The following is a 22,989-nucleotide window of genomic DNA, read 5'->3' on the forward strand; positions in this document are numbered from 1 at the left end:
ACAGGTAAAAAACACTATTTTTACTGGATGATAGGGTATTTTGACTGGACGCATTTGGCAGGTTCAAAATGATTTATTGATTCTTTTCAAATGACAAACCAAGCAAATGATTAATGTAACTTCCCTATCCGAAGTTTCAAACTCTTGAAAAATGATGTTTCGCTGAGTCGGCAATAGAATATCAATGTTTTTGTGTGGTTTTGTCCTGGCAATAAATTTCAAAAAACATCATTAAAAAAGTTTAAAAACATTATTAAAAAGCTCACGTTCTATAAAAACTTCTCAACAAAAAATCGTTTATAAAATTCGCACATAGTTCTAATTTCCAATCGGCAAGGAACTTTAAACGAATTTCATAAAAATTCATCTCGAATAATTTAGTTTGATTTTTGAATGAAAGCTGAAAAAACTTTAACAGCACTTGGGGTTTTCTAGAATGTAAAAAAAAACTTGAGAGTGCGTCAAGGATTAAAAGACGGTTTTCGGACTGAGTTCACGGACTGAGTTTTACAACAGGATTTTCATCGATAAATTCAGCAAAAAAGAGTACCATTTTTCTCTAATTTCTTACATATTCCTTCCTTAAAAAACATTTCGATATTTCGAAATGTGAAATCTCTATTCGCTTAATTGCTATGCATTATTATTAGTTTTCATGTCGCTAAAACGCCTGCATAGTGCCTGCGTTTTTTGAAACTTTATATACGAAAATAATATGGATGGATTTCGAGGAAGAACTAAAATGTGCGAAAAGCAGTTTAAGCCAGGTTTGCAATCCGTCTCTAGAAGAAGATTCACATTACACAACTTTTAGTCCTTAAAATAGGGAAACTCACGAGCCAGTCCGACAAAAAATGTATGAGAAAGTACGAAAAAATATTTATTGTGATTACAAAAATAGTACTGCTAGATAATTCAAAGAATTACAAAACTAATTTGAACACTGTAGTGGGTCCAGCCAGGATCCCTTCAACTTTTTTTTTATTAAGAAACCAGATAACGTTCGATCACTCGGAGCCTTGGAAAACAATTGACTGTAATTCGCAATTAAATAATCGTGATTTTACCGAGTGTCGATTGTTTTCCACATCGTTGAGCCACCCACATCGAACGAAACAAATATTTTTATATCGTAAACCAAAAATGCGAAAAGAAAAACAAAGTGTCGAACAAAAAATTATAGTAATAGCGATGGTACTGTTCGTCACTGAAAATCGTTGGAATTGAACCATCAATGATTGTCATGAACCATCAATCCAGTCGTTTGTACGCCAATTGATTGAGCCGTCAATCTTAAATTTGCTTCCGGCGTTTCTCGTAGCTGAAAAAAGTAAAGCGAATTTCCGGTCATAATGAATGGTTGAAAAATTGACTCATTCCATTGGATAAAAATAAATAATCTCTTACGTTCGGAAGTGTTTTAATTTCGAGCAAGTTATATGGTCACGTTTGTCGAATAGTAAAAGCCAAAGTGATCTAACGAGTAAATAATTGGATGTTTGTTATACGTACAGTTCCTTCGTTTACAAGTATTTGGATTGTATCATCGTCGAATTTCATCCCCTTTGAGGCGGTTTGAGTGTGTCTTTTTGAAACAGCTGCTCTTTTGTTAACTTGTTTTCCACACATAAATATTCGAACTGAGAGACGAGAGGCCCCAATCGTTCTCTGGTTGCCTCCTTGTTCGGACCTAGATTAAATTTGTCAACGTTCATTATTCGTTTTATACGATTAGCTCGACTAAATTATTTGAAAGTTTGGCTAATTTATTTACAAGTGTTATCAACAAACATAATTGGCTCCCATTTAATCTGTAGCTTTTTGATTCCATATTTTGTTTCCATATTTGAATTCCACTTTCAGCTAACAACATTGGCTTTTGTTTGTAATCTTTTGTTTATACAATCTTTTAGATCGTTGAATTGTTCTGGCTCAGAAAAGGAGAGGCAATAAATATCAAGTTCGCCTCTTAAGAGTATGGATCAGTCGACTAACCTCACTTGGAATTTTTGAAATTGAAATTCTCTGACACGGTTTGACCGATTAAAAAAAGGCTCTGTCAGCCTACGCAGAACGATGGCAAAAATCGACTGACAGAGCCTTTTTTTAATCGGTCAAACTGTGTCAAAGAATTTTGATTTCGAAATTTGCAGCTATCTCTCTCACACTCACGGTTGCGATATACCGACTGATCCATCCTCTTAAGGTAAGAGTCGCGCGACTCTATGGTCAAATGACTATTTATTAATCGTCGAAATAAAATAGGTTATATGAAAGGTTTTCTGTATTGAGTAAATTTTAGGGCAATTTAAACTGTATTCGTATAAATTTATACAAGATCATATTTAATAATTTATGATTAGAAATATCTTATGATTGCTTATTTGACTTGGTTTATTCATATATATATATATATATCGGTTCTCTTCTCACCTGACAGTTGACAGATATCCTAGCCTCCAAATTCGCCGGCTATCACGAAAAGTATACATATATGTAAACATTCTTAAGAGTATGGATCAGTCGAGTAACCCCACTTGGAATTTTCGAAATTGAAATTCTTTGACACAGTTTGACCGATTAAAAAAAGGCTCTGTCAGCCTACGCAGGACGATGGCAAAAATCGATTGACAGAGCCTTTTTTTAATCGGTCAAACTGTGTCAAAGAATTTCGATTTTGAAATTTGCAGCTATCTCTCTCGCACTCGCGGTTGCGATATACTGACTGATCCATCCTCTTAAGGAGGGTGGCTACGTTCGTCAAATTGATAAGAAATTGATCAAATTTGGTGATAATGTTCTTCAACATCAAGTGCGAAGACACAATTTTTTTCAAAATTTTCTTCTGCTTAGTTATCGAGTAATTACGGATTGAAAGCAGATTTCTTATGCCCGGAATGTATACCTATATATATGGAAACGCTATGCTTATACACTTGAACTTTAGTGATCAATTACTCGATAACTGTACAGAAGAAAAATCTTAAAAAATTTGTATTGTCAAATTTGGCCCTAAAGAATATGTTCAACAAATTTTATTAAATTCTTATCATTTTTAAATTTTTAATGTATTTAACATGGTTTAGCATGGCAACATGGTATCGTCGGTAGCCACCCTCCTTAACGTTGCCAAGTATATCGAGCCACTTCATGGCAGTCGATCTCCTGCCATTTTCTGAGTTTTCATCGAGATTATTTTAAAAATTCTCTTCGAATGAATCGATGGTCCTATATTTTTATTGTCACATTGGAATCTTTATAATATAATCTATGAGGAGCAATTTTAACATAAACTGTATCTAATCGATAAGGAAATGAATTCTGCAATCATAGTGTTGGCGGGATGGGTTTCTCATAAGATGCCGTGTTATATTTCTATTTTCGATCGTAAATTTCTTGATATAATCTTCGGTAACCTATTAAATCCTTTATGAAAGTTTAATCCTATGAAAGTTTATCACGTAAAAATTATATAATTTAAAAATCACGAGTTCGTCTAATATCGATTGTCGTGCGACTCCTACCTTAAAACCTATAGGATACGATTTCTCTTTCGTTTTGTTCTCATAGTAATCAAGGGTAAAAGTAAAGGGAGAGTTTACCGACTTGCTTCACTCATGAAATTAAACGTAAATGATTTTTTTTGGAAATATAAAAAAATACAATTACGTTACAAAGATTTTAGCTTTGAACGGTACTTTGCGCAAATAGAACCCATCCAACTCAACATGCGCAATAATTTTTGCCTGTTTGATCGATGGTTCATTGAACAAATTGCCATCCATTTTCGCACATGGCAGTTATATAAAGAGCAGCAAACAAAACTTTTTGGGGAGATTACGGTAACTTTGGCGCCTGCATTTGATGGTTGGGTTATGAAAAATGGGCCAAAAAAATACGAAAAAGAAGAATAACTTTTTTCATTTTGAGCCTTAGTTTCGGATTTACAACGTTTCGAAGAAAAAACCATCGTTTTGGTAATTGTCTTTGTTGTGTTAACAGATATTTTGTGGTTCCTCCATTGTTTATAATCCTTTGAGCACGGCATTCTCTTATGCGTTTCGTATGAGTGTATGAATAAATATATGTTAACAATTTTATTTAAGAATAATTGTGTTTTTTCTAAAGACAGAAAGAATTTACCTTGATGACTTAAAATACTGAACAAGTTAAGTCTCGGCGAGAATCACGGTGCAAGTGCCACCTTGAAGCGTTGAGCTCTCAATTTTTTTTACGGTGGACTGTACCGACAAAGGTAGCTGTACACACTTCGACTGTCTCTCTCGAAACGCCGAGTAAGCCGAGTTGTCGTTCCAGGTTCAAATATCAATAGAGTTCAGTTGAAAAACTCGGACGTCTGAGTTCTGGAGGTGAATGAAATAAAAATACTTGACGGTTGCACTCAAACCATTCATTATTCATTGATTATCGTTTTGTTATACAAGCAAAATACTTTTTAAATCTATTTTCTTCAATTATCATTGTGGAACATTGTTTTCTACGTTCTCAGTTAAGAACATAGAACATCATCTTGAGTATTTGAGGTTATGTGTGATGTTATTGTAATGACGTAATCGAAGAAAATCGTATTCAAAATTTCCATTTTCATAATTCCGTTTATTCATAACATTGGGTAAAAAATTTTTGAAATTGATTAACGACCATAAAAACAAACCATGAAGAATGAAAAAAACACTGATCTTTTCATTTCAGAAAATGGCATCATCGAGAGCCATGAACCATTTATTACGAAGATCGTCGATACTTTCTACCAACTCAATTATGTGTTCTTCCTATTGCCCTGGAGTCCCAGCAAGTTTGACTCGACGATATTCTAGTCAAAAATCGTTATCGAAAGCAGAACACAGTGAATCCGGCACTCAACTGCAAACCGGCTTTGCAGAAGTAGGTAATTTCGTTTCAACAAATCAAAAAATATTTTCTGATTTTGACAGAATCCTTGAAGTAAAAAATGATTTTGCAGTCAAAGAAAACACAAAGTCAGCTTGGTACATGAGTGTAATCGTCGCTGGAGTTGGAGTTACCGCTCTAATGTTTTACGCGATACTTAGAGAACTATTCTCAGGCAAAAGTCCCAACAATGTTTATACTAAAGCTGTGGATCGTTGTATGGAGGATCCTAAAGTTAAAGATGCTTTGGGCGAACCAATCAAAGCTTATGGAGAGGAATCAAGGAGAGGTAGACGAGGCCATGTGAAGCACACATTGTACGAACAGAATGGTGTCAATCATATGAGGATGCAATTTTATATTCAAGGAAGTCGTAAGCGAGGCACTGTTCATTTGGAAGTTCAAGAGGTATAGAAATTTTCTGATGAAATTTTTGTGCCAATAATGAGAGAATAATAGACATCTTTTTTTCTCCTTCAAGTATCATATCAATTGGAAAATCTTTTGAGACTTTTCCTTATGATTCTACCTAATTAATAATTATTATAATTGACAATTCATGACATCTGAATAGGGTAGAGAAGCAGAAGAAAAAAAAATGCACAGGAACAAAACTTCAATATGATCAAAGAAATTTAAAAAAATAGATAAACATAAGCACATTTTCTGATTTGTTTGGCCTTAAGTCTATCGTAGTACAAAATTTTCTCTTTCATTTCAGAACGCGTATGGTAAATACGAGTACAGGTATTTGTTTATCCAGTTGGAAGATTTTGGTCGCAACGTAATAGTTCTTGAGGACAAAAGAGCTGTGTCGGGGTCGGGAGTGCAACCAAACAATTTTAACAACGAGCCCATTCTCTCATTGTCGTAACTTTTTAATATACAACTTCTGCGATCACGTTAATGTGAAACATTGTAGGTCTTTTTATCATAACATTTTTCCTTGTATTGCTCATGCAATCACCGATTGTGAGACTCTCGATAATGATAATTTTAATAAAATCATCTACCCAAGTTGAGAACTGTAACCCGTACGGTTTGCCAAATAACGAAACTAACATGAAATCGCATTATTACATTCGGATTTTTTGATATTTTTAATGGTAGGATGACACACAATTTTTCAGAGAATTTTATCAGAAAATATTAAACACATGGAACAAATAATCAGATTGAGTACAAGTTTTTCGTTTTTAATTTTCTGTGGTGTATTTATACGATGGGTAGATGCACCAAAAACTCTACAACTTCTTTAGACTTGTTTTCAAAAGAACTCTTAAGGGGTTTACCCTAATTAGACGGGCAAAAAAAGACTATTTTCACGAATTTTTTGACCGGTATAAATTATAAATATGGATATAAAAAGTGTTGGGCTTGAAAAATATACTTTTAAAATACACAAAAAAATTTGTTTATATTTTACTCAGTTTTCGTACAGAAAAGACAGGTCCAAAAAAAAGATGAGTGTCCGCTGTTGATAAAACCTTTGGAATAGATAATCGGAAAAAATTGGTTTTAGATCCAATCGATAAATAGCTATAGCGCATGTCATGCGATTTTTTATTTTTTCAAAAATGATATAATGACGGCCATTTTTCCAAAAACTACGAAAAAGCACGTTTTTTTCATAATTTTTTGCAAATAAAAAATAGTTCCACTGAAAATTTCAAAATTCGTATGATTCACGCTATAGTTATAGTCATAAAAAGCATGTGGTAAAATTCTGGTAAGGATCGGTTGAATAGTTTTGGAGATTTTATCAACAAGCTGTCAAAAAACGTCATTTTGAGAAAAACTCATTTAAACAAAGACAGGTACGCGCCGCTCTGTGCGCGTGGGCGGAGCCAAAAATCTAATACTACTGCACTAATAGTATGAGTGTATTCATGCATTCTGTCAGCGCCATCATAAAGGGGGCTCCGGCGTTTTTGGAGGAATACGTATACACGACACACGCTCACTTTCAAAGTAGTATGTGTACGCGCACGGAGCGAACATTAGCGTGCTCAGACAGCCAAGTAAACGTCGCTCAAAAGAAAACTTAGACTGTTCAAATCTTTATAAAATTTTACTATCATACTTTTGAATGTGCATATTTTCGGAAAATGCAATAAAAAAATCGATTTTTTGAAAATTCTAGTTAGGGTAGATCCTTTAACGTAAGAATGTCAAAAAGGTTTTTATTTCTTTTTGGAAAAAATAATCATTTTGATCTTTTCTATCAATTTAGTTACTCATTTCAACAATACATAAACAGAAATTCATCGAAATTCAACAATGGAATCACACCTTGCCTTAAGAGTCGACGAATTCCAAAAAGGTCGAGAAACTGTGTGTATCAGAAAAAAATTTACAAGTGCGAACGTAACGGTGACAACTTCGGTCAAAACTTGATGACTTTTTGCATTAAATATTGTTGGAAATTAAGTATTCTTCGTTCGTTAAAAACCCTTGGCAATGCTCTGATTAGTTCACAGTTAAAATATATAATAATCTTGTTCTTAGTTTATAGATATATTGAGAATGTTTTTCCCCCATCAGAAGTTGTAAAGTTTTTGTCATTCGACTGGAGGACGAGCTTCAAAAATTAAACATTAAATAAAACAATTATTTTTTTTTTGAAAATTGAAATTTTTTTTAAAAAGAATTGACGAGCTTAGATTATTCTACAGTAAGCGATAAAATGGTTATTAAAATTGAAAACATGGATATTCGACGTAAATTTATTGATTATGCGATGTATTATGCCATGTCGAGAAATTCACTAGAAAACTCTCGGTCGATGTTCGAATTTTTTAAATGTTACTTTGTTGCACGAATCGTCAATTGGGGAGAACCTACTTTTTCGATCTCTGAGCCATGGCCTCGAGAAAATAATATTAATTGATTTAAATTGTAATTCAATAAGCCACGTATTTGATTGAACTTGTATACTGGGTGCAACGAGAATTACTTTTTTTTGTTCTTGTATCGTACGTGGCCAAGAGACGTTAAGAAATAACGACTACGTGCCAATAAGTCGGTGTAATACGACTAGGCATCCCGATTACATGGCACGTACATCGAGACGGACTTCAAAGCTTTGTAATGATAAACTAATGATGCACGCATCTCGTCAAAAAAATGATGAGGAACGAAGACAGACCAAAGTGGACGATGACTAGCAAATGAGTAGATTCTAAAAATGACGCTTTACGTGTTGTGACATCCGTTTGGTTCTGATAGTTCAACGAAATCTGCACTACAGGGAGTTTCATTAGACGAAAAATTAACGTCCATTGATTGCTTCGTACGAATTTCCGATGTTTCAACTTTTCATGTATCCTTAGAACGTGATTGTGGTTTTTATCTTGATTAAAATAAATGTTTAATCGAAAAGAATTATAATGATTCAGCATAAAATTTCAAGAGTTTTTTTTTTTATTGTTATTCAATAGAAACCCATCAAAATTGAATTCATCTGGCAACGAAAGATTTTTTATTGGCCAGTTACAGCAGTCGATGAAATCCATGAGTATACTAAGAAAAAAAGTCATTGGAACAACGAAATGTGGCATTACGCGGTCAAAATGGTATGCATGCTTGAGCTCATAGGAAAAAATGGAATAGCACGTATCCGGTCGGTTTGCCAAACAGATGTTGAGTTTTTTATTCACTTTCTACGAATGACACGAATGTATTATTTGAGGTCGTATTACTCACAAGTTATCTTCACAGCTTCGGAGTCATTGTCACTCGGAGGTAGAAGGAATTCCCTGCTGTATGCACGAGAGAGAATGAAGTGCACGGGAGAGTAAGAATGAGAGAAAAAGAGGGAGAGAACGCCAGTTGTGTTGCGTTGGCTTAGTCTCGGTAGGCGCCAAAAGTTCGAAGTAGGGAGATGGTATCGTGGCGTACCGATAGTACGACTGTCGATTATGACAGTCGTGCTCGTGCCACCGACTTCAATCAGCATCGATCTTGAGATAATCCATTAAACTGTTTTATTTCTCAATCGCCAATTGAAAGATGTTGTTTCCATAATTTTGTGTTTGAGGCATAAGAATCTGCTTTCTAGTTCTCTCCACACTTGAGCCACGTTTTCCAAGTGACATGATCAATAAAGAAACTGTCTGTCGAAAAAACTCGACGTAGAAGTAGTGAAAAAGTGATCTGGATCGAACAATATTCCAGCATTATTGGTTTTGTGCAACTTACTGTCGATAAGTGAAATTTATATAAAAGGACTCAAAAACATGGGTAATTGTTGCTCGTGCTTTTCAAAATTCAGAGCTATTTTCCGACCCCACGACAGAGGCTTCGATCTTAAACCCGTTTGCGACCGGCCAGAATGCTTACCGAAACCGCCAACGAGTTCTGTCAACGGTGAGTCTTATCTCATTCAGCCTTATTATTTTAATGTCATGACAAAATAAACAGATAAGTGACAAGTCTTCGTGTTAATTATACTGTACATTGAGTGTTGTCAAAAATTAAATAAAACGAAGAAGATTCTTGAAGTACTCCGAAACTCGTTTTTCATCAAATTTTATCTAAAAGCTCACGATTAATATTCTCATTTGGTTTGCTGGCTGACGTAAACAAAAATTGAAACTTGAATAGGAACGAAATTAGGACATCATTCGAATGGAGTAAAAAAATTGTTGCATGTTTTTTTTTTCGAAAACTCATTTACAACGCTCTGAAAATGGTTCGGATATTTTTAGTAGGACACTAAAATGTACAGACATTTTCCAGATGTTTATGTTAAGGGGTTCAAATGCAATATCTTCCGCTCTCGAAAACGGCACGATCAGGACGAATTTATTTCGGAGAGTGGCAAAATCCTGTCTCATATTTCTAATGAACTTGAGAATTCAAGGCACGGGCCCACAGCCCCGCGTGCTTGACCCTGCCGTTAAAAGGGGTTAATGGTCCGTGAGTTCTTGTGCAAAAGACGTCTCAGCTCGTGGACGCTTTTTTTGACAAATTTACTACAAACGTGGTCGGTTGAAACTGAGATTTTGGCAAAAAAAAAAAATGAAAAAAGAAACAAATATTTCTTTCGGAGTCAATTGCGCAATATTGAATCAAGTAATTCATCTGTAATGTCTGAAAAATCCTAGAATACTGCTTCGTAACATTAGCTCAGAATTTTAACGTAACTCAGAATATTAACGAGCGGAAAATTGTTATTAAGTAATCTTTGAGAAACCAATATCCAATATCCAGGGACACCTGCATTGTTTACTTCCTGTCAGAGGGAACGTCAGGGTCGTGACATCATCGGTGAATGTCTTCTCATAAAATTCTCCAACCAAATCATCTGCGCGTTCACATTTCTCGACGTAGCTCTTCCGATGGTGACAGAATCGAAGGTACTTGGAAATCGGTGCGGAATAATTTTAGTGGAAACGCCCTGGGATCGTAACTCAAAATGCTAGTAATCCCCGTCGGTCGCCTTGACCACTTTGCCGAGAATAGACCGAGGAACGAGCCTAGTTGCGAAACTCAGCAATGTATCAAAACATATGTATACGGGCAATGTGTATCGACTGGAGGAATCTCACGTGTTGAACCACTCTGGGATATTTCTCGATCGATGACGAATGCTACTCTAAAAATTAGCCAACGAAATTGAAAGGGAAGAGGAACAATGTACGCGTTGTAGAACATGCTGCAGGAATTCGTAAACAAAGACGTCGTTTTGTTTATATTGAGAATAATCGACGCTATTCTTCTTTTTTTTCTCTCCTCATGGATCTTTTAATGCTTTTAATAAATCGTGCATTCAACGATAACAAAAGCCTCCGTTGTTGGTTCTTTCTTGGCAGGTTTATTATTTTCCAAGATCGTCGATTAGTTCGGTGAGAATTTTCTCAAATGAAAATAAACTCGAGAACTTTTCGAACATGTGGGAAGCATCATTGCTTCCGCTCGATAGCAATGATCGAGGCGCACGTTTTAATTATATTCATATATAGATATAGGAAATTGCACTCACGCAGATTGTACCGTCTCATCGTAGCCTCGAGGCTTCTGAGTGAAAGATGAATGAAAGTTACGTTATAATTACGCAAGTGATGACATCGCACTCTGCCTCTCGCAGCATCCGCTGCGCCAAACAAGCCAATCGGTCAATTCTCTACGAAATATTTTATTTATAGAAATATTGTCGGCAACTCACGTTCGCTCGTACTTCGAGAATGGAGAAAAGAACGGTTGCGAAGTTTTCAGCTTTTGTTTGCACAGATGGGAAGTTGTGATAGTGTGTAAACCCACACACCAGTTTCTTAAACGACCAAAGGAATACACAATCGTTGCACAACTCTCACACAAGTTGCTGGAGAATGTGCTTTTTCCATTTACATTTCCGACTATGGTCGTACAATAAAGTACATCGTGGGCTCACACTAATATTCAACAATCATGAGAATACACTCAATATGTGTGTCAATTTTTTAATACCAGGTCTGTGAGATTAAACATCATTGTTGAATTTTTTTATCCGGATAAATTCATGATTTTTATCTTATCGTTGATTTTTATCGAATCTTTTTCGTATAAACGAAAGCGGAGAGAAGAATCCTCACTTTTCTGAGTAAAAACGAAAATCTAATCAGTTTGGAATGTTATTGAAATATCTGTAGAATACTTTGATGTAATTGGCACACAAATAGAGATTTAAGGAGGGTGGATCGCGACGATCCAATGTTGCCATGCTAAACCGTGTTAAAAATATTAAGAATTTCAAAATTAATAAGAATTTAATAAAATTTGGTAAATGTATTCTTTAAAAATATATAAGACAATATGAATTTTTTCAGATTTTTCTACAACATAGCTCTCGAGTAATTGACCACTAAAGTTCACGTGTATAAGCATATAGAGTTTACATACATTATGCAATTATACATCTCGTGCATAAGAACTTTGATTTAACGCTCGATTATGCGATAACCATGTGGTGAAAAAATTTGAAAAAAATTGTATTTGTACACAGGATGCCGAAGAATGTTATTACCAAATTTGATCAAATTCTGATTATTTTTCGTGATCCATCCTCCTTAACATGAAACGAAGGTATATATGAGCGTGTGATATGCAGATTTGAACTGTATATCGATTTCCTCTCGATAATTGCTCCTCAAAATATATCGTTCGGAATTCCGCGAGGCTCTCTTTTTTCCTCCTGAATGAATAAACTTTGAAGGTCTGTTTGCATAATGTTTATTGATTGATCTTGTTTCCATATGTGATTACTATGAGATGGGTAATCAATCGATAATATATTCGAAGAGATGACGTATGCGAAAATGTATAAATCCACATGCAGGAGACATTAAAGTGCGTGTAATTTCTCCAAGAAATATCATATTCGAATGATCCATTTATTTTATTATTTTAATTAAAGGCCTTGATGAAATCATAATTCGTCGAACGAGGCCTTAAACTCAAAGGTCTCATTGTCAAATCCGAATGCGTTGAAATGCAAATTTAATCGAGGTTCCTCCGGAGGTGCGCATGTCGCGAGTGGGCGAGATTAGTCGAGCACGACACTGTTAATTATACTTATTTAATAATTCACGAGAGGAGAGACATAATCCGAGGCGTATACTTGTCGTAAATATCAGTACATGAAAAGACAATTTGTAACGATTTCTCGTGACGAATTATCAAGCAATGAGTGTATACGGTCGAGTAAAAAGGTTCGATGCGTCACGTACACGATCCCCTCGATGTGTTTAACTCTCATTTCACAAATGGACTTGTTCGTTCGCATACACGAGACATTATCTTCGACCTAAGGACATAAATCTTTAATAGCGATACCAGTTTCTGCTACCGCTGCCGCGATGATTTGTCGTAATCCTTGATTATTCTCACGATTATTTCTCACTGTCTTCCCAAACAAGATATAACTTTAGGATATTACTAAAGGATATGAAAAAAGTGAAAATGGTTTATTTCTTTATTGGTTATTTTTTTTGAAAATTTTTTCAACTCTTCTGCAATTACAGACAACAAATGTTCTATTTTTAATATATTTCAGTTTTTCAATGAGAAACGTATATAATTCTTTGACCCAATTCAGAAATTCGTGTAGAAATTGAGAAGGATATTTAACGTTTTGCTATTGTTTTGATTAAACAAAAAAACAGGCCGAAAAAGAGTTGAGCTTTGTAATTTGAAACCGTTATGCACACGTGAACATCTTGGCTCGGTCTATCATTACACATAAAGTGTAAGTATATCGCTGATGTGCTACGATTACAAAGAGCCTCTTTCTTCTCTGTCTGCTTTGGGCAAACCGTTCATTACCAATCACGTATTATCAATTATCGCGTTGAGCTACCATGAAAGAATGATTACTTAAGATTGCAATTTCACACGCGAGAAATATACTAATATGGCTCTTTCCAAAGCGTTTTGCAATTATACTTAGAGTGTAATGTTAATGTCTCACGTACGTCTGGATCTCGTATAGGATTGAATCGTTCTTTTAAATATATGGCATAAGTGCATATGTCTGCAAAAGAATCTTCATAGGAACGTGACGCTCACCGCCCATAACCGCGTCTATTCATTATTGCAATTGGATTCTCAAACTCATCAAGAGTCTTCGTTCAACACGTGCTCGAGAATAAGAGGATCAGATGAGTCATTGATTTTTACATGCAAATTGGCTAATTACAAACGACATTACAATACTTTCGAGTCATTTTGTTTTGCTTCAAGCTGCTTTAAAAAATCAATTTCATTGAACGAACAAATTAAATTTCGATTCCCAACGAAAGGAGAAATCGAAAATTAGCATAAACAATTATTGACATCGTTTCGTTTTTTGTCACATAATGAAGATCGAAACTGTTTCCTGGAGAGAAGAAAATTTAGGGTAAAATTATAGCTCAGTTGAGTTATTTTCAATTTGTTTTCAACACCCATCAAATTTTTGAGCGTATAGATCGTAACACAAAAGTACGTTACATCGCAGTTAATTATTTTTCGAATTTCAATTGACCCACGACTCATGATTTATCCGTCATCGGAACGTTCTTCAAGCGGCATTTTTAAAGGTGCGAAAGGAATTATCCGTTTTTTCATTCCAAGACCGTATTGAGAATTTAATTGTGATATTCACGCGGAAAATGATGTTCTAAGGATAGAAGGATCGTTAAAACGGGCTGTCCAATACAGCGGCAATTATTCTTTCACTCCATAAAAAACAGCACCCGAGTAATTCACGCCGTCGGGGTGATGAGATGAATCTGCGAGAATTCCAATAAATTTAAGCTCATTTGAAAACGTTTTATTTATTTATGAGTACCGCCAAGTGGGTGACGGGTTTTCTTTCATAGCCCGTGCGCACTCCCACCACCTATTGACGCACGAATGAAACTTTATGCGTCTCTGACAACAGTAAATCGTCGACATACGCGCAGAAGCGCAATCCTTTGGTGGGTGCCAGTTATGGTAAGGCGCGAAGAAGAACGTTAAAAGCGTGGAGGTAAAACCTTGAATGCATCTCTCATGCGAAGCATTAACTTCACGATTTTTCCCTCCTCTCCTGACTCTCTCTCTCTCTCTCTCTCTCTCTTTCTATCTCTTGCTTAGCGATTGCACCACCGAATGAACGTTATTGTGATGTTCATTCGTCTCTTGTGAATCGCTCGATACATCGTGCGTTTTCCACAGGTGTGACCCACCTCTTCGACACTGCGATTCTTATTCTAATTTATTCATAAACGTTGAACAGGAGTCAGTAGTTACGGACGTGCTTGGTCGGACGAGATCGCAGTGTCTCCGATAAAGCCTCGGACCCGACGCCGATTAACCGCTTTTCTCATTTCCGATAAGTCTTATTATTCGTGGCCAAATTTTGATAAGACCTATTTTCCAAATATTTTGACACGTCGCATCGTTTGAAATTCGACGATGTTTTATAGATTTTACGACCGATATCGCGCTTTCAACGACCGACGACTCCGATCTTTTCCATTCAGATTTCATTGTAAGTTTTAATATTTAGTCATGAATCGCAAAATCATTTGTTGATTACTTGTATATAACAATTTTACAGTGCCTTTTACTCCATTTTTTTCTATCTTTATCGAATCGAGCTTGCGTGGCGGTGGTTTTGACAATGAGGTTGTTTCGATTATTCCCCCCTCCCCCTTCCGCCCTTCGCAGGTCACTTATTTATTCTTTAAATTATTATCTGACATTGATTAAATGCGGTTCGCGTTGAAATTCTATAGAGGATAACACGCCGATTAAATCGAACCCGCCGAAGACGGGTGGAGTTTGATCGTGATTATTTGTAACATCTCGTTCGAAGATAATTACATATAGTAGAATCTAGTCCCAATTATGTTTTTACTTCACAACGTTTATAGCTGAAAAATAAAAAAAAACGGTTCATCAGATGTCTCCGATGGTCTGCTCATTTGACTCTCGATCTGATATTGTTCAGAGTAATTTTAATTGGAGTTATGAAAGATGATTATCTTTAAACGAGACTTTATTTATTGTCGAATTTAAGTGTTCAATTGTTGACTTACAATCAGTTATTGAATTAAGAGGAATATCCGCGGAATTTTCCGAAACATCTTTATTCAGGTAATTCTGATAATTTTGAGGCCATTATTGAAAGACTCTGTGCCAGTGGGTGAATTTTTGCCACTGCATGATGATAAGTTTTCATTTGGTTTAGGAATAAGCTGGGGTGGAGGGAGAAATTTTTCGGAATTGGGAGCTAAGAGTAACGAGCAAATTTTTTGATATGCTGAATGTTTCTTTAACCGTCTGGCTTATTTGTCGCTTATTGCGATTATTAGAACTATTGTAATATAAATTCTTTCAATAATTATATTTCTAAAGTTTGGTACGTAGGAACAGTCATGCAGGATTTTCTCTTACCTTCGATAGTTTTATTTTCCTGATTAGAGGGAGATGAAACTAAAATGTTTTTGAAAATGTTCGGTTCTGTCAGTTATGTATGATGAGCTTCGTTAAATTTTTCAATTTGTGTTCGATTTTCTGAATTTTGTTTTTTGTCTAATTTTCTCCTTTTGAACGTTCTCTCGATCATGATCGTGACTTTTACTTTTCTGTTCTTCGCTCATCGTTGATTATCTCGATTTTATTCGTAAAAAAAATTTCTGCGCGTGTGAAAAACCTTCGGCACATAACGAGATAATATGAGATCGAGAGTCGAGTAAGCGGACCATCGGAGACATTCGATAAACCGTCTTTTTTCTCTTTCAGCTCTAAATGGTTGTGAATATCAAGGCATAACTCTGGTACTAATACATTAGGGTGATGCAAAAAAAGTCGATATTTTTTTTCTCAGAGCTCCAACGGAAATCGTTAGTAACATCAAATAAAAGTAATTTTCTCAAAATTTCAGATTTAAAAAAAAATGTTAGTGCTCAAACCACTTTTCGATAATTTTCTGCTTTTTCTCAAAAATGGCGAAGCGATCCTTTTTTTGCTCTCATAGCAGAAAGTGTTAATGCTCCATGGAATCATAAATCTAATTAAATTTTGTCACTCTCAAAAAAATTTAAAGGCTAGCTCGTATAGTTTATTCCTTTTTTTTTGTATATTTAGTTATAAATTATGAGATTAAAAAACGCTACAAATAACTATTCTTGTCATCCTTCCAAAAGAAGGGATGAAAGTATTTTGCAAAAACAGTTTTTCAAAATTTTATCGAATTAAAATTCTCTATTTCAAAGTCTGATATTTCAGCGTAGAAGACGTTAGAATTTGGTAATTTTCCCATTTTCCCATTTGATATAAAAATGATGAAAATATTTTCACTGAATTCTGATGAAATATAAATGTATAAAAATGTTCAGTTCCAAACTGTTTGTTTACAATCAAACCATTTGAGTTTGTACAGGATGGCAACTTTGTACAATAAACCTTTCACGATTTGGTTAATTTCATTTTTTTTTATATCCGCAAAAATTACGAGACCGATTTTGGAAGTTTGATGAAAAATATTTGCGATTTTGCATCCGTTAGTCTCCATTTTTTTTCTAACAGAACTCCGTCGAAATATTTTATTAATTTTTATATATACGTGGAAACTAGAAAATTCCTAAATTTTAACGTCTTCTGCAGTGAAATATATCAGACTTTGAAATAAAAAATTTGAATTCGGCAAAATACAGCTTTATTTGGCATGTTCTCTTTTTTTTACGATGCCCTAGTAAGTTTTCGTGCATGAAGGTATATATCTGTATATAAGATACAAGAAAATTGAAATCAATCGCTCGAGAAAACGCAAAAATATTTGTTATAAGACGTAATTTTGAAAAACTATGTCTTTGCAAAGTACATTCACCTCTTCTTCTGGAAGGACGACAAAAATTGCCATCTTTACCCACACGTTTTTTAATCCCATGATTTATAGTTAAATATACAGAAAAAAAAGAAATCAATTATGCGGGGCAGCCATTAAATTTTTTCGGGAGTGACAAAATTTTATAAGATTCATGATTCCATCGAACACTAACACTTTCTGCTATAAGAGCTAAAGAAAAATGTTCGCGAAGCGAACTTTTTGGCGAAAATTTTGGGAAAATTACTTTTTTTGATGTACTAACGATTTCCGTTGGAGCTCAGAGAAAAAAAATACCGATTTTTTTGCATCACCCTAATATCCATATCTAATCGTCGAGATCGAGACGTACAACTCGCGTACAACATAAATGCATGGTTATTCCAATGAGGCGTCTCGGTGAAGAGTGATTTATAATTTGGACATAATTAATTGCAGGGGAAGATTATGGAATTCCGGTTCTTACGATTGTGAGTGTGGATCCGTGTTTCGAAGAAAATGGGATTGCTCATCGAACTTCGAGATACGAGATCATGAATCGGAGAGGTGGAAAGTCAAGATTGGTTATTCGCCGTGGTCAAGAGTTTTATTTGAATCTCACGCTTTCACGTGACTACGATGCCACGTTCGATGGTCTTTCAATTGTTTTTACGCTCGATGGAATTAAAAAACCGCAGTACGGACATGGAACTTTTATTGTGATACCACTGCTTAATCCTGGCGATGTTTCGGAAGGATCGTGGCAAGCTACGATCGAATCTATCGAAGCGAATATGATTAGAATTAAGGTTAGAGGAGACAAATTGCCTCAATCCGAAATGAAAAAGAATTGATTTTCGAATGAGGAATTTTAATTTTTCAGATTAAATCACCAGGCAATGCTCTGGTGGGAAAATGGAAGATCGAGATCGACAGCAAAAGAAAGAATTCCGAGGGCGCTGTAAGCTTTGCTGTTGAAGAAGCATTCTATATCATTTTCAATCCTTGGTGCAGAGGTAAAATATTTAACAGTTCATCGACAATGACAATCAATGATGTTTCCATTCAACACGTTTAATTCCTTGCTCCCCCCATTCTATAATAGACATATCCTGAAACATTCGAGTTTCAATCCTTAAATTATCATATCTCAAGATGGCTAAACTTGGAACACAAACCGTTCAGATTCCATATACTTCATTCGCCTGGCTGTGAAATTAATTTGAAAACGCTATGCCCCGTCATGAAACCAGTGCATTCGCGTTTATATTTCATTTTATTCTGTCCTTAGCGACAAACCTTTCCGAAATCCGCTTGATCTAGAAAAATGTTTCATTTTATTTTTATAAATTTTAGAGGACGTAGTTTATCTCGATGGCGAAGAAGGACGCCAGGAGTACGTGATGACAGATACAGGATTAATTTGGCGTGGAAGTTACAACAGATTGAGGCCAACAGTTTGGAAATATTCGCAATTCGAACGGGACATATTGGATTGTGCTCTTTACATGATGAACGAAGTTGGAAAGACTCGAGCAACTTCCCGGAACGACCCAGTCGTTATTTGTCGAGTTCTGTCAGCTGCGGTAAGTTGATATTAATTTCTTCCGCACTCGATTGAGACAGCTAGTTGGAAAATTCATTTTTTAAAATAATTTTTCCAATTAAATTGTATAATCTAGGTAAATTCTCCGGACGACATGGGAGCAGTGATGGGCAATTGGTCGAACGACTTCGGTGGTGGTACGCCTCCAACCAAGTGGATCGGATCGATGAAAATTCTTCAAGAATATTACAGAACGAAAAAGCCTGTCAAGTATGGACAATGTTGGGTTTTCTCTGGAGTTTTAGCGACGGTTTGTCGAGCTTTGGGAATTCCGTGTCGCGTCGTTACGAATTATTCGAGTGCGCACGATACACAAAACAGTCTGACGGTCGATTATTTCGTTGACGCCGAGGGAAAAATTATGGAGGAACTAAACAGCGATTCTATCTGGTAATTACGTCATAACGGAAGTTTTTTCACACCGCAGAGACTGATATTTCAATGTCAAACAATTGCAGTCTTTATTCGACTCCAAGATCATGGATTTTATGAATTCGTCTGTGTTCGGTTAAAATTTCCACTTTTCAAGAGTTTTCTTTCATTGATCATCGATCCTTGATTGATAATTTGGTCTATTGATTTTCTCGTCATCAGGAATTTTCACGTGTGGAACGAAGTTTGGATGAAAAGACCTGATTTAGGGCCCGAATATGCGGGTTGGCAAGCGATTGATGCAACGCCTCAAGAACTCAGTGAAGATGCTTATCGTTGTGGTCCAGCATCTGTAGTTGCTGTCAAAAATGGTGAAGTTCTTCGTCCTTATGACAATGGTTTCCTCTTTGCTGAGGTTAACGCTGATAAGGTTTTTTGGCGTTACAACGGACCTACGCAGCCGTTAAAATTGATCAGTAAGGACATGTACGGGTAAGTCTTTAAATCAGTTGAATGTTTCAATAAAAAGTTGGAATGATAACGTTTGTGATCGATCTACTATTTCTTCTACTTCTTCTTTTTAGTATTGGCCAACTCATAAGCACGAAAGCTGTGGGAGAGTGGAAAAGAGAAGACATAACACACTTGTATAAATTTCCTGAGAGTGAGTATTTTTCAGGAGAGATTCCTTGCTGAGAAAAAAGAAAAGAATATGCTCTATAAAGCGATTTTGTTGCAACATCCGAACTTTTGGTGATTTTGAAACGATTATTTTCGGTTATAAAATGAAAATAGAAATACCGACTAGCGCCGGGTGAATGATCACGCTGCTGACATTACAGAATCGGACGAGGAACGGGAAGCTATGCTAAAGGCGCTCCGTCAGAGCGAGTCTCTCTTCAGCCGTTATTACTTGAATGAAGAGTTCAACGATGTTATGTTCAACTTTGAATTGCTCGATGACATAGTAATTGGTGAACCGTTCAGGTAAAAAAAGCAAAAAAGAGAATAAACGCAGAAATTGACAGCGGAAAATGAATTTTAAGAGGGTTCGAAAACTCATTGACAATCGATAATCACAACGATTTTTTCAGCGTGATATTGTTGATGAAAAATCGAAGCAGCGAATTGGAATACCGAGTTTCGGTGATTCTGCGAGTTGAGGTGGTGCTTTACACCGGCCGCGTCGGTGATCCGGTCAAGAGATCGGAAACGGAACGTTTAGTCAGACCGGGTGACGTTGAAGAGGTGAAACTGGAACTTTCGTGGGAGGAATATGGGCCGAGATTATTGAATCAGTGCGCCTTCAACATCGCTTGCCTCGCGACCGTCAAGGACACCAACTTCGAGTATTTTGCACAGGATGACTTTCGAGTTCGAAAGCCTGACATTAAAATCAAGGTAAAATGTCTGATGCACTGCAATTACCTTTATTACAAGTATCTTGATCGTGGAAAAGTGGTTCGATGTTCTTCGAGCGCAGAGTATGTTTCTTTATACGCGTCGGGAAAATATGAGGGGAAAAAACTTTTAATTAATCTTGCATCTTGCGTGTGTTTTTCTAAAGGTCTTCAACATTCATAAATAGAACACGAGGTCGATAATTATCCACCGAATGGCTTAGAAGACAGGATTTTTTTTCACGATTGATTGAAAATCATTTTTATAATGTAACGGTTTTCGAGTGTTCGTATTTTCCTTCTTTTTCAGAGAGAAGACGAAGCAATGGTAGGAAAAAAGCTGGAGGCTTCAGCAAGATTCGCTAATCCCTTGCCGATAGCCCTGAGAAAAGGAAAATTTTTGATCGAGGGCCCAGGCCTCGAGGAGCAATTGAAGATAAAATTGTCCGAAAGCGTACAGCCCGGCGAAGAAGCATTCTGCACATTCTCGATGACCCCCAGACTGCCCGGGCGAGCTACGATAGCAGCGAAATTTTATTCCAAGGAATTGGAGGACGTGGACGGTTTCGTGAATTTTATGGTCAAGCCTGACGATCCGACCCTCGATAACGAGATCTCTTGAAGGAGAGAAGCGCATTAGAATAAATTTATACATGTGCCATTTTATCATTTTTATCGTCGTTTTATTACGAAAAAGAGAGACGGAGCTAAAAAAGTTTTATTGAGCTCATTATAGACTGCGAATTGGACAATCGGACATTTATCGTGCATCTTCGAATTACACATAAACGTATATACATTGTGTTTTCCTCCTTCGTTATTCAACACATGTGATATGACCATTATATTTACCAAAAGATATTTTCGTTTGTCGACCATTGGAAGAATGAGAAATTGGATAACAGAGAAAGTATGATCGAGTAAGAGAACTCATATTTATTTATTTGTATCGAATAAAGAATAATATGCGAATATTTCCATAATTTTGATCCAGTCCCAAAAACGTTTGAGCCCACTGACACCGAAATCCGTTGAACAATTAATTACCAAACGCTGCTCTCTGTGGAAAAAAGTTGTCGAGCATATTCTCACGGACTAAAATGTATGTAAATTGGTCAAATCCATTTGCCGCGATTGGATCACGACGGGACAGGGAAAAGACGAGTCCCAAGGAGAAGGAGAAGCATCACAAATCACAAGATCTGACGAGAGGTCAAATTCGTACTTATAAATTCAACGAATTAAAAATGACATGAGAAAAAATAGGAACTAAATCGGAATAGTTTCTCTCGCTGCATACGCATAGCGCATAAAAAAATACAAGCACACGCACATGGATGCGTGAATATGATGGCGCGTGTGCGACTACCGAAGGGCTGCCAAGAGCACTGCGTGATATAAATGAGGTATAATCGAGCCATAGGCGCTGAAGCATGAGCTCGATCATTTAAATAATTCAAATAATGATGGAAAAGAATTGAAAAAAAAAGGGGAAAAAACGCGAAAGGAGAAGCAGTCGATCTCGTTGGACAGTGCACGGAATCCATGAAACGAACGATGATGGAAGGGCACGCTTATAAACGGCCATTGACGCGGGTCTATGCATCATCATCCGGGAAATTAATGTTGAAATATGCGCGCGCGAGAGACCGATGAATGATAAGCGTTCGTAGGGATAGAGAGAGAGAGAGAGAGAGAGAGGAAAAATGATGGAAAAAATGAAGGAACGATGGTAGGAGAAAGAAAGAGGGAAGAATATTATAGAAGATGCTATGCACGTTGAGATATGTCTAAATACATAAAAGAATGACGTGTGATGGACGTCTCTAACTTGTATACCTGTCTACGGGGGTCTCTGAAGAAGCACGCAAACTGCAAATCGCCTCGAGAGGGCGCTCCACCATCGCGCACCATACTCGCGGGCTTTCCCGCCAACGAAAGACAGAGACGGGCTGTGTATATAAGGCACCCCGCTACGCGCCATGCATCAACACCCAAGATCCATTCCATATTATACCTCATCAAAATAACAAACACGAGCCCAACTACCACGCTAAATCAACATTCTTTGTTAGCCTTCGATCCCTCGTATTTATCAAAAATTAACATTGACCCCCGCCCCCTCTTTTTTCTCTCTCACGTCGAATTTAACTTCGACTCTGCCTGCCATCGAAATACACAGAGTTGAACAAGAAAATGTATGTAAAGTCGGAATAAAAAATAGATCAAGAATACGAAAAATTGGAGTGGAAATAGAAAAATAAACTTCCTTAAGGTAACTACTGTACTGCATGCTGGTCAAATGAGTGCTAAATTTTCATAACGTACCGATTAAATGTATTGTTAGTGGATTTGTATTACAGCATATCTTATTAACATGTAAAAAT

The 22,989-nt window shown here is 36.2% G+C and overlaps 2 protein-coding genes and 1 long non-coding RNA gene across 5 annotated transcripts; 2 read left to right on the forward strand and 1 right to left on the reverse strand.

Annotated features, from left to right (window-relative positions):
* Nucleotides 1–958: 958 nt before the first annotated feature.
* On the reverse strand, nucleotides 959–8,696 carry LOC122410781 (uncharacterized). The gene is made up of 4 exons (XR_006261015.1): nucleotides 8,617–8,696; nucleotides 4,144–4,364; nucleotides 1,513–1,690; nucleotides 959–1,321 (listed from the first exon to the last, which is right to left on the reverse strand). It is a non-coding gene; the product is annotated as an uncharacterized lncRNA (long non-coding RNA).
* On the forward strand, nucleotides 4,264–8,316 carry LOC122410780 (mitochondrial import inner membrane translocase subunit Tim21). 2 transcript variants are annotated; one of them, XM_043419207.1, is made up of 4 exons: nucleotides 4,264–4,370; nucleotides 4,714–4,909; nucleotides 4,985–5,319; nucleotides 5,633–8,316. In XM_043419207.1, the coding sequence occupies exons 2-4, from the start codon at nucleotides 4,717–4,719 to the stop codon at nucleotides 5,783–5,785; spliced, it is 681 nt and encodes a 226-aa protein (XP_043275142.1). In that variant the 5' UTR covers nucleotides 4,264–4,370; nucleotides 4,714–4,716; the 3' UTR covers nucleotides 5,786–8,316. The 2 variants fall into 2 exon arrangements, with proteins under 2 accessions (XP_043275142.1, XP_043275143.1); XM_043419208.1 differs by lacking the exon at nucleotides 4,264–4,370 and adding an exon at nucleotides 4,393–4,633.
* On the forward strand, nucleotides 8,420–21,576 carry Tg (Transglutaminase). 2 transcript variants are annotated; one of them, XM_043419205.1, is made up of 10 exons: nucleotides 8,420–9,279; nucleotides 17,684–18,033; nucleotides 18,108–18,240; nucleotides 18,581–18,810; nucleotides 18,907–19,220; nucleotides 19,425–19,694; nucleotides 19,787–19,866; nucleotides 20,045–20,189; nucleotides 20,297–20,603; nucleotides 20,913–21,576. In XM_043419205.1, exons 1-10 carry the CDS (start codon nucleotides 9,150–9,152, stop codon nucleotides 21,222–21,224), a joined length of 2,271 nt encoding a protein of 756 aa, XP_043275140.1. In that variant the 5' UTR covers nucleotides 8,420–9,149; the 3' UTR covers nucleotides 21,225–21,576. The 2 variants fall into 2 exon arrangements, with proteins under 2 accessions (XP_043275140.1, XP_043275141.1); XM_043419206.1 differs by lacking the exon at nucleotides 8,420–9,279 and adding an exon at nucleotides 14,682–14,905.
* Nucleotides 21,577–22,989: the final 1,413 nt, after the last annotated feature.

The sequence above is a fragment of the Venturia canescens genome, chromosome 5 (genome assembly GCF_019457755.1).
Source record: "Venturia canescens isolate UGA chromosome 5, ASM1945775v1, whole genome shotgun sequence".
Taxonomy (NCBI): domain Eukaryota; kingdom Metazoa; phylum Arthropoda; class Insecta; order Hymenoptera; family Ichneumonidae; genus Venturia; species Venturia canescens.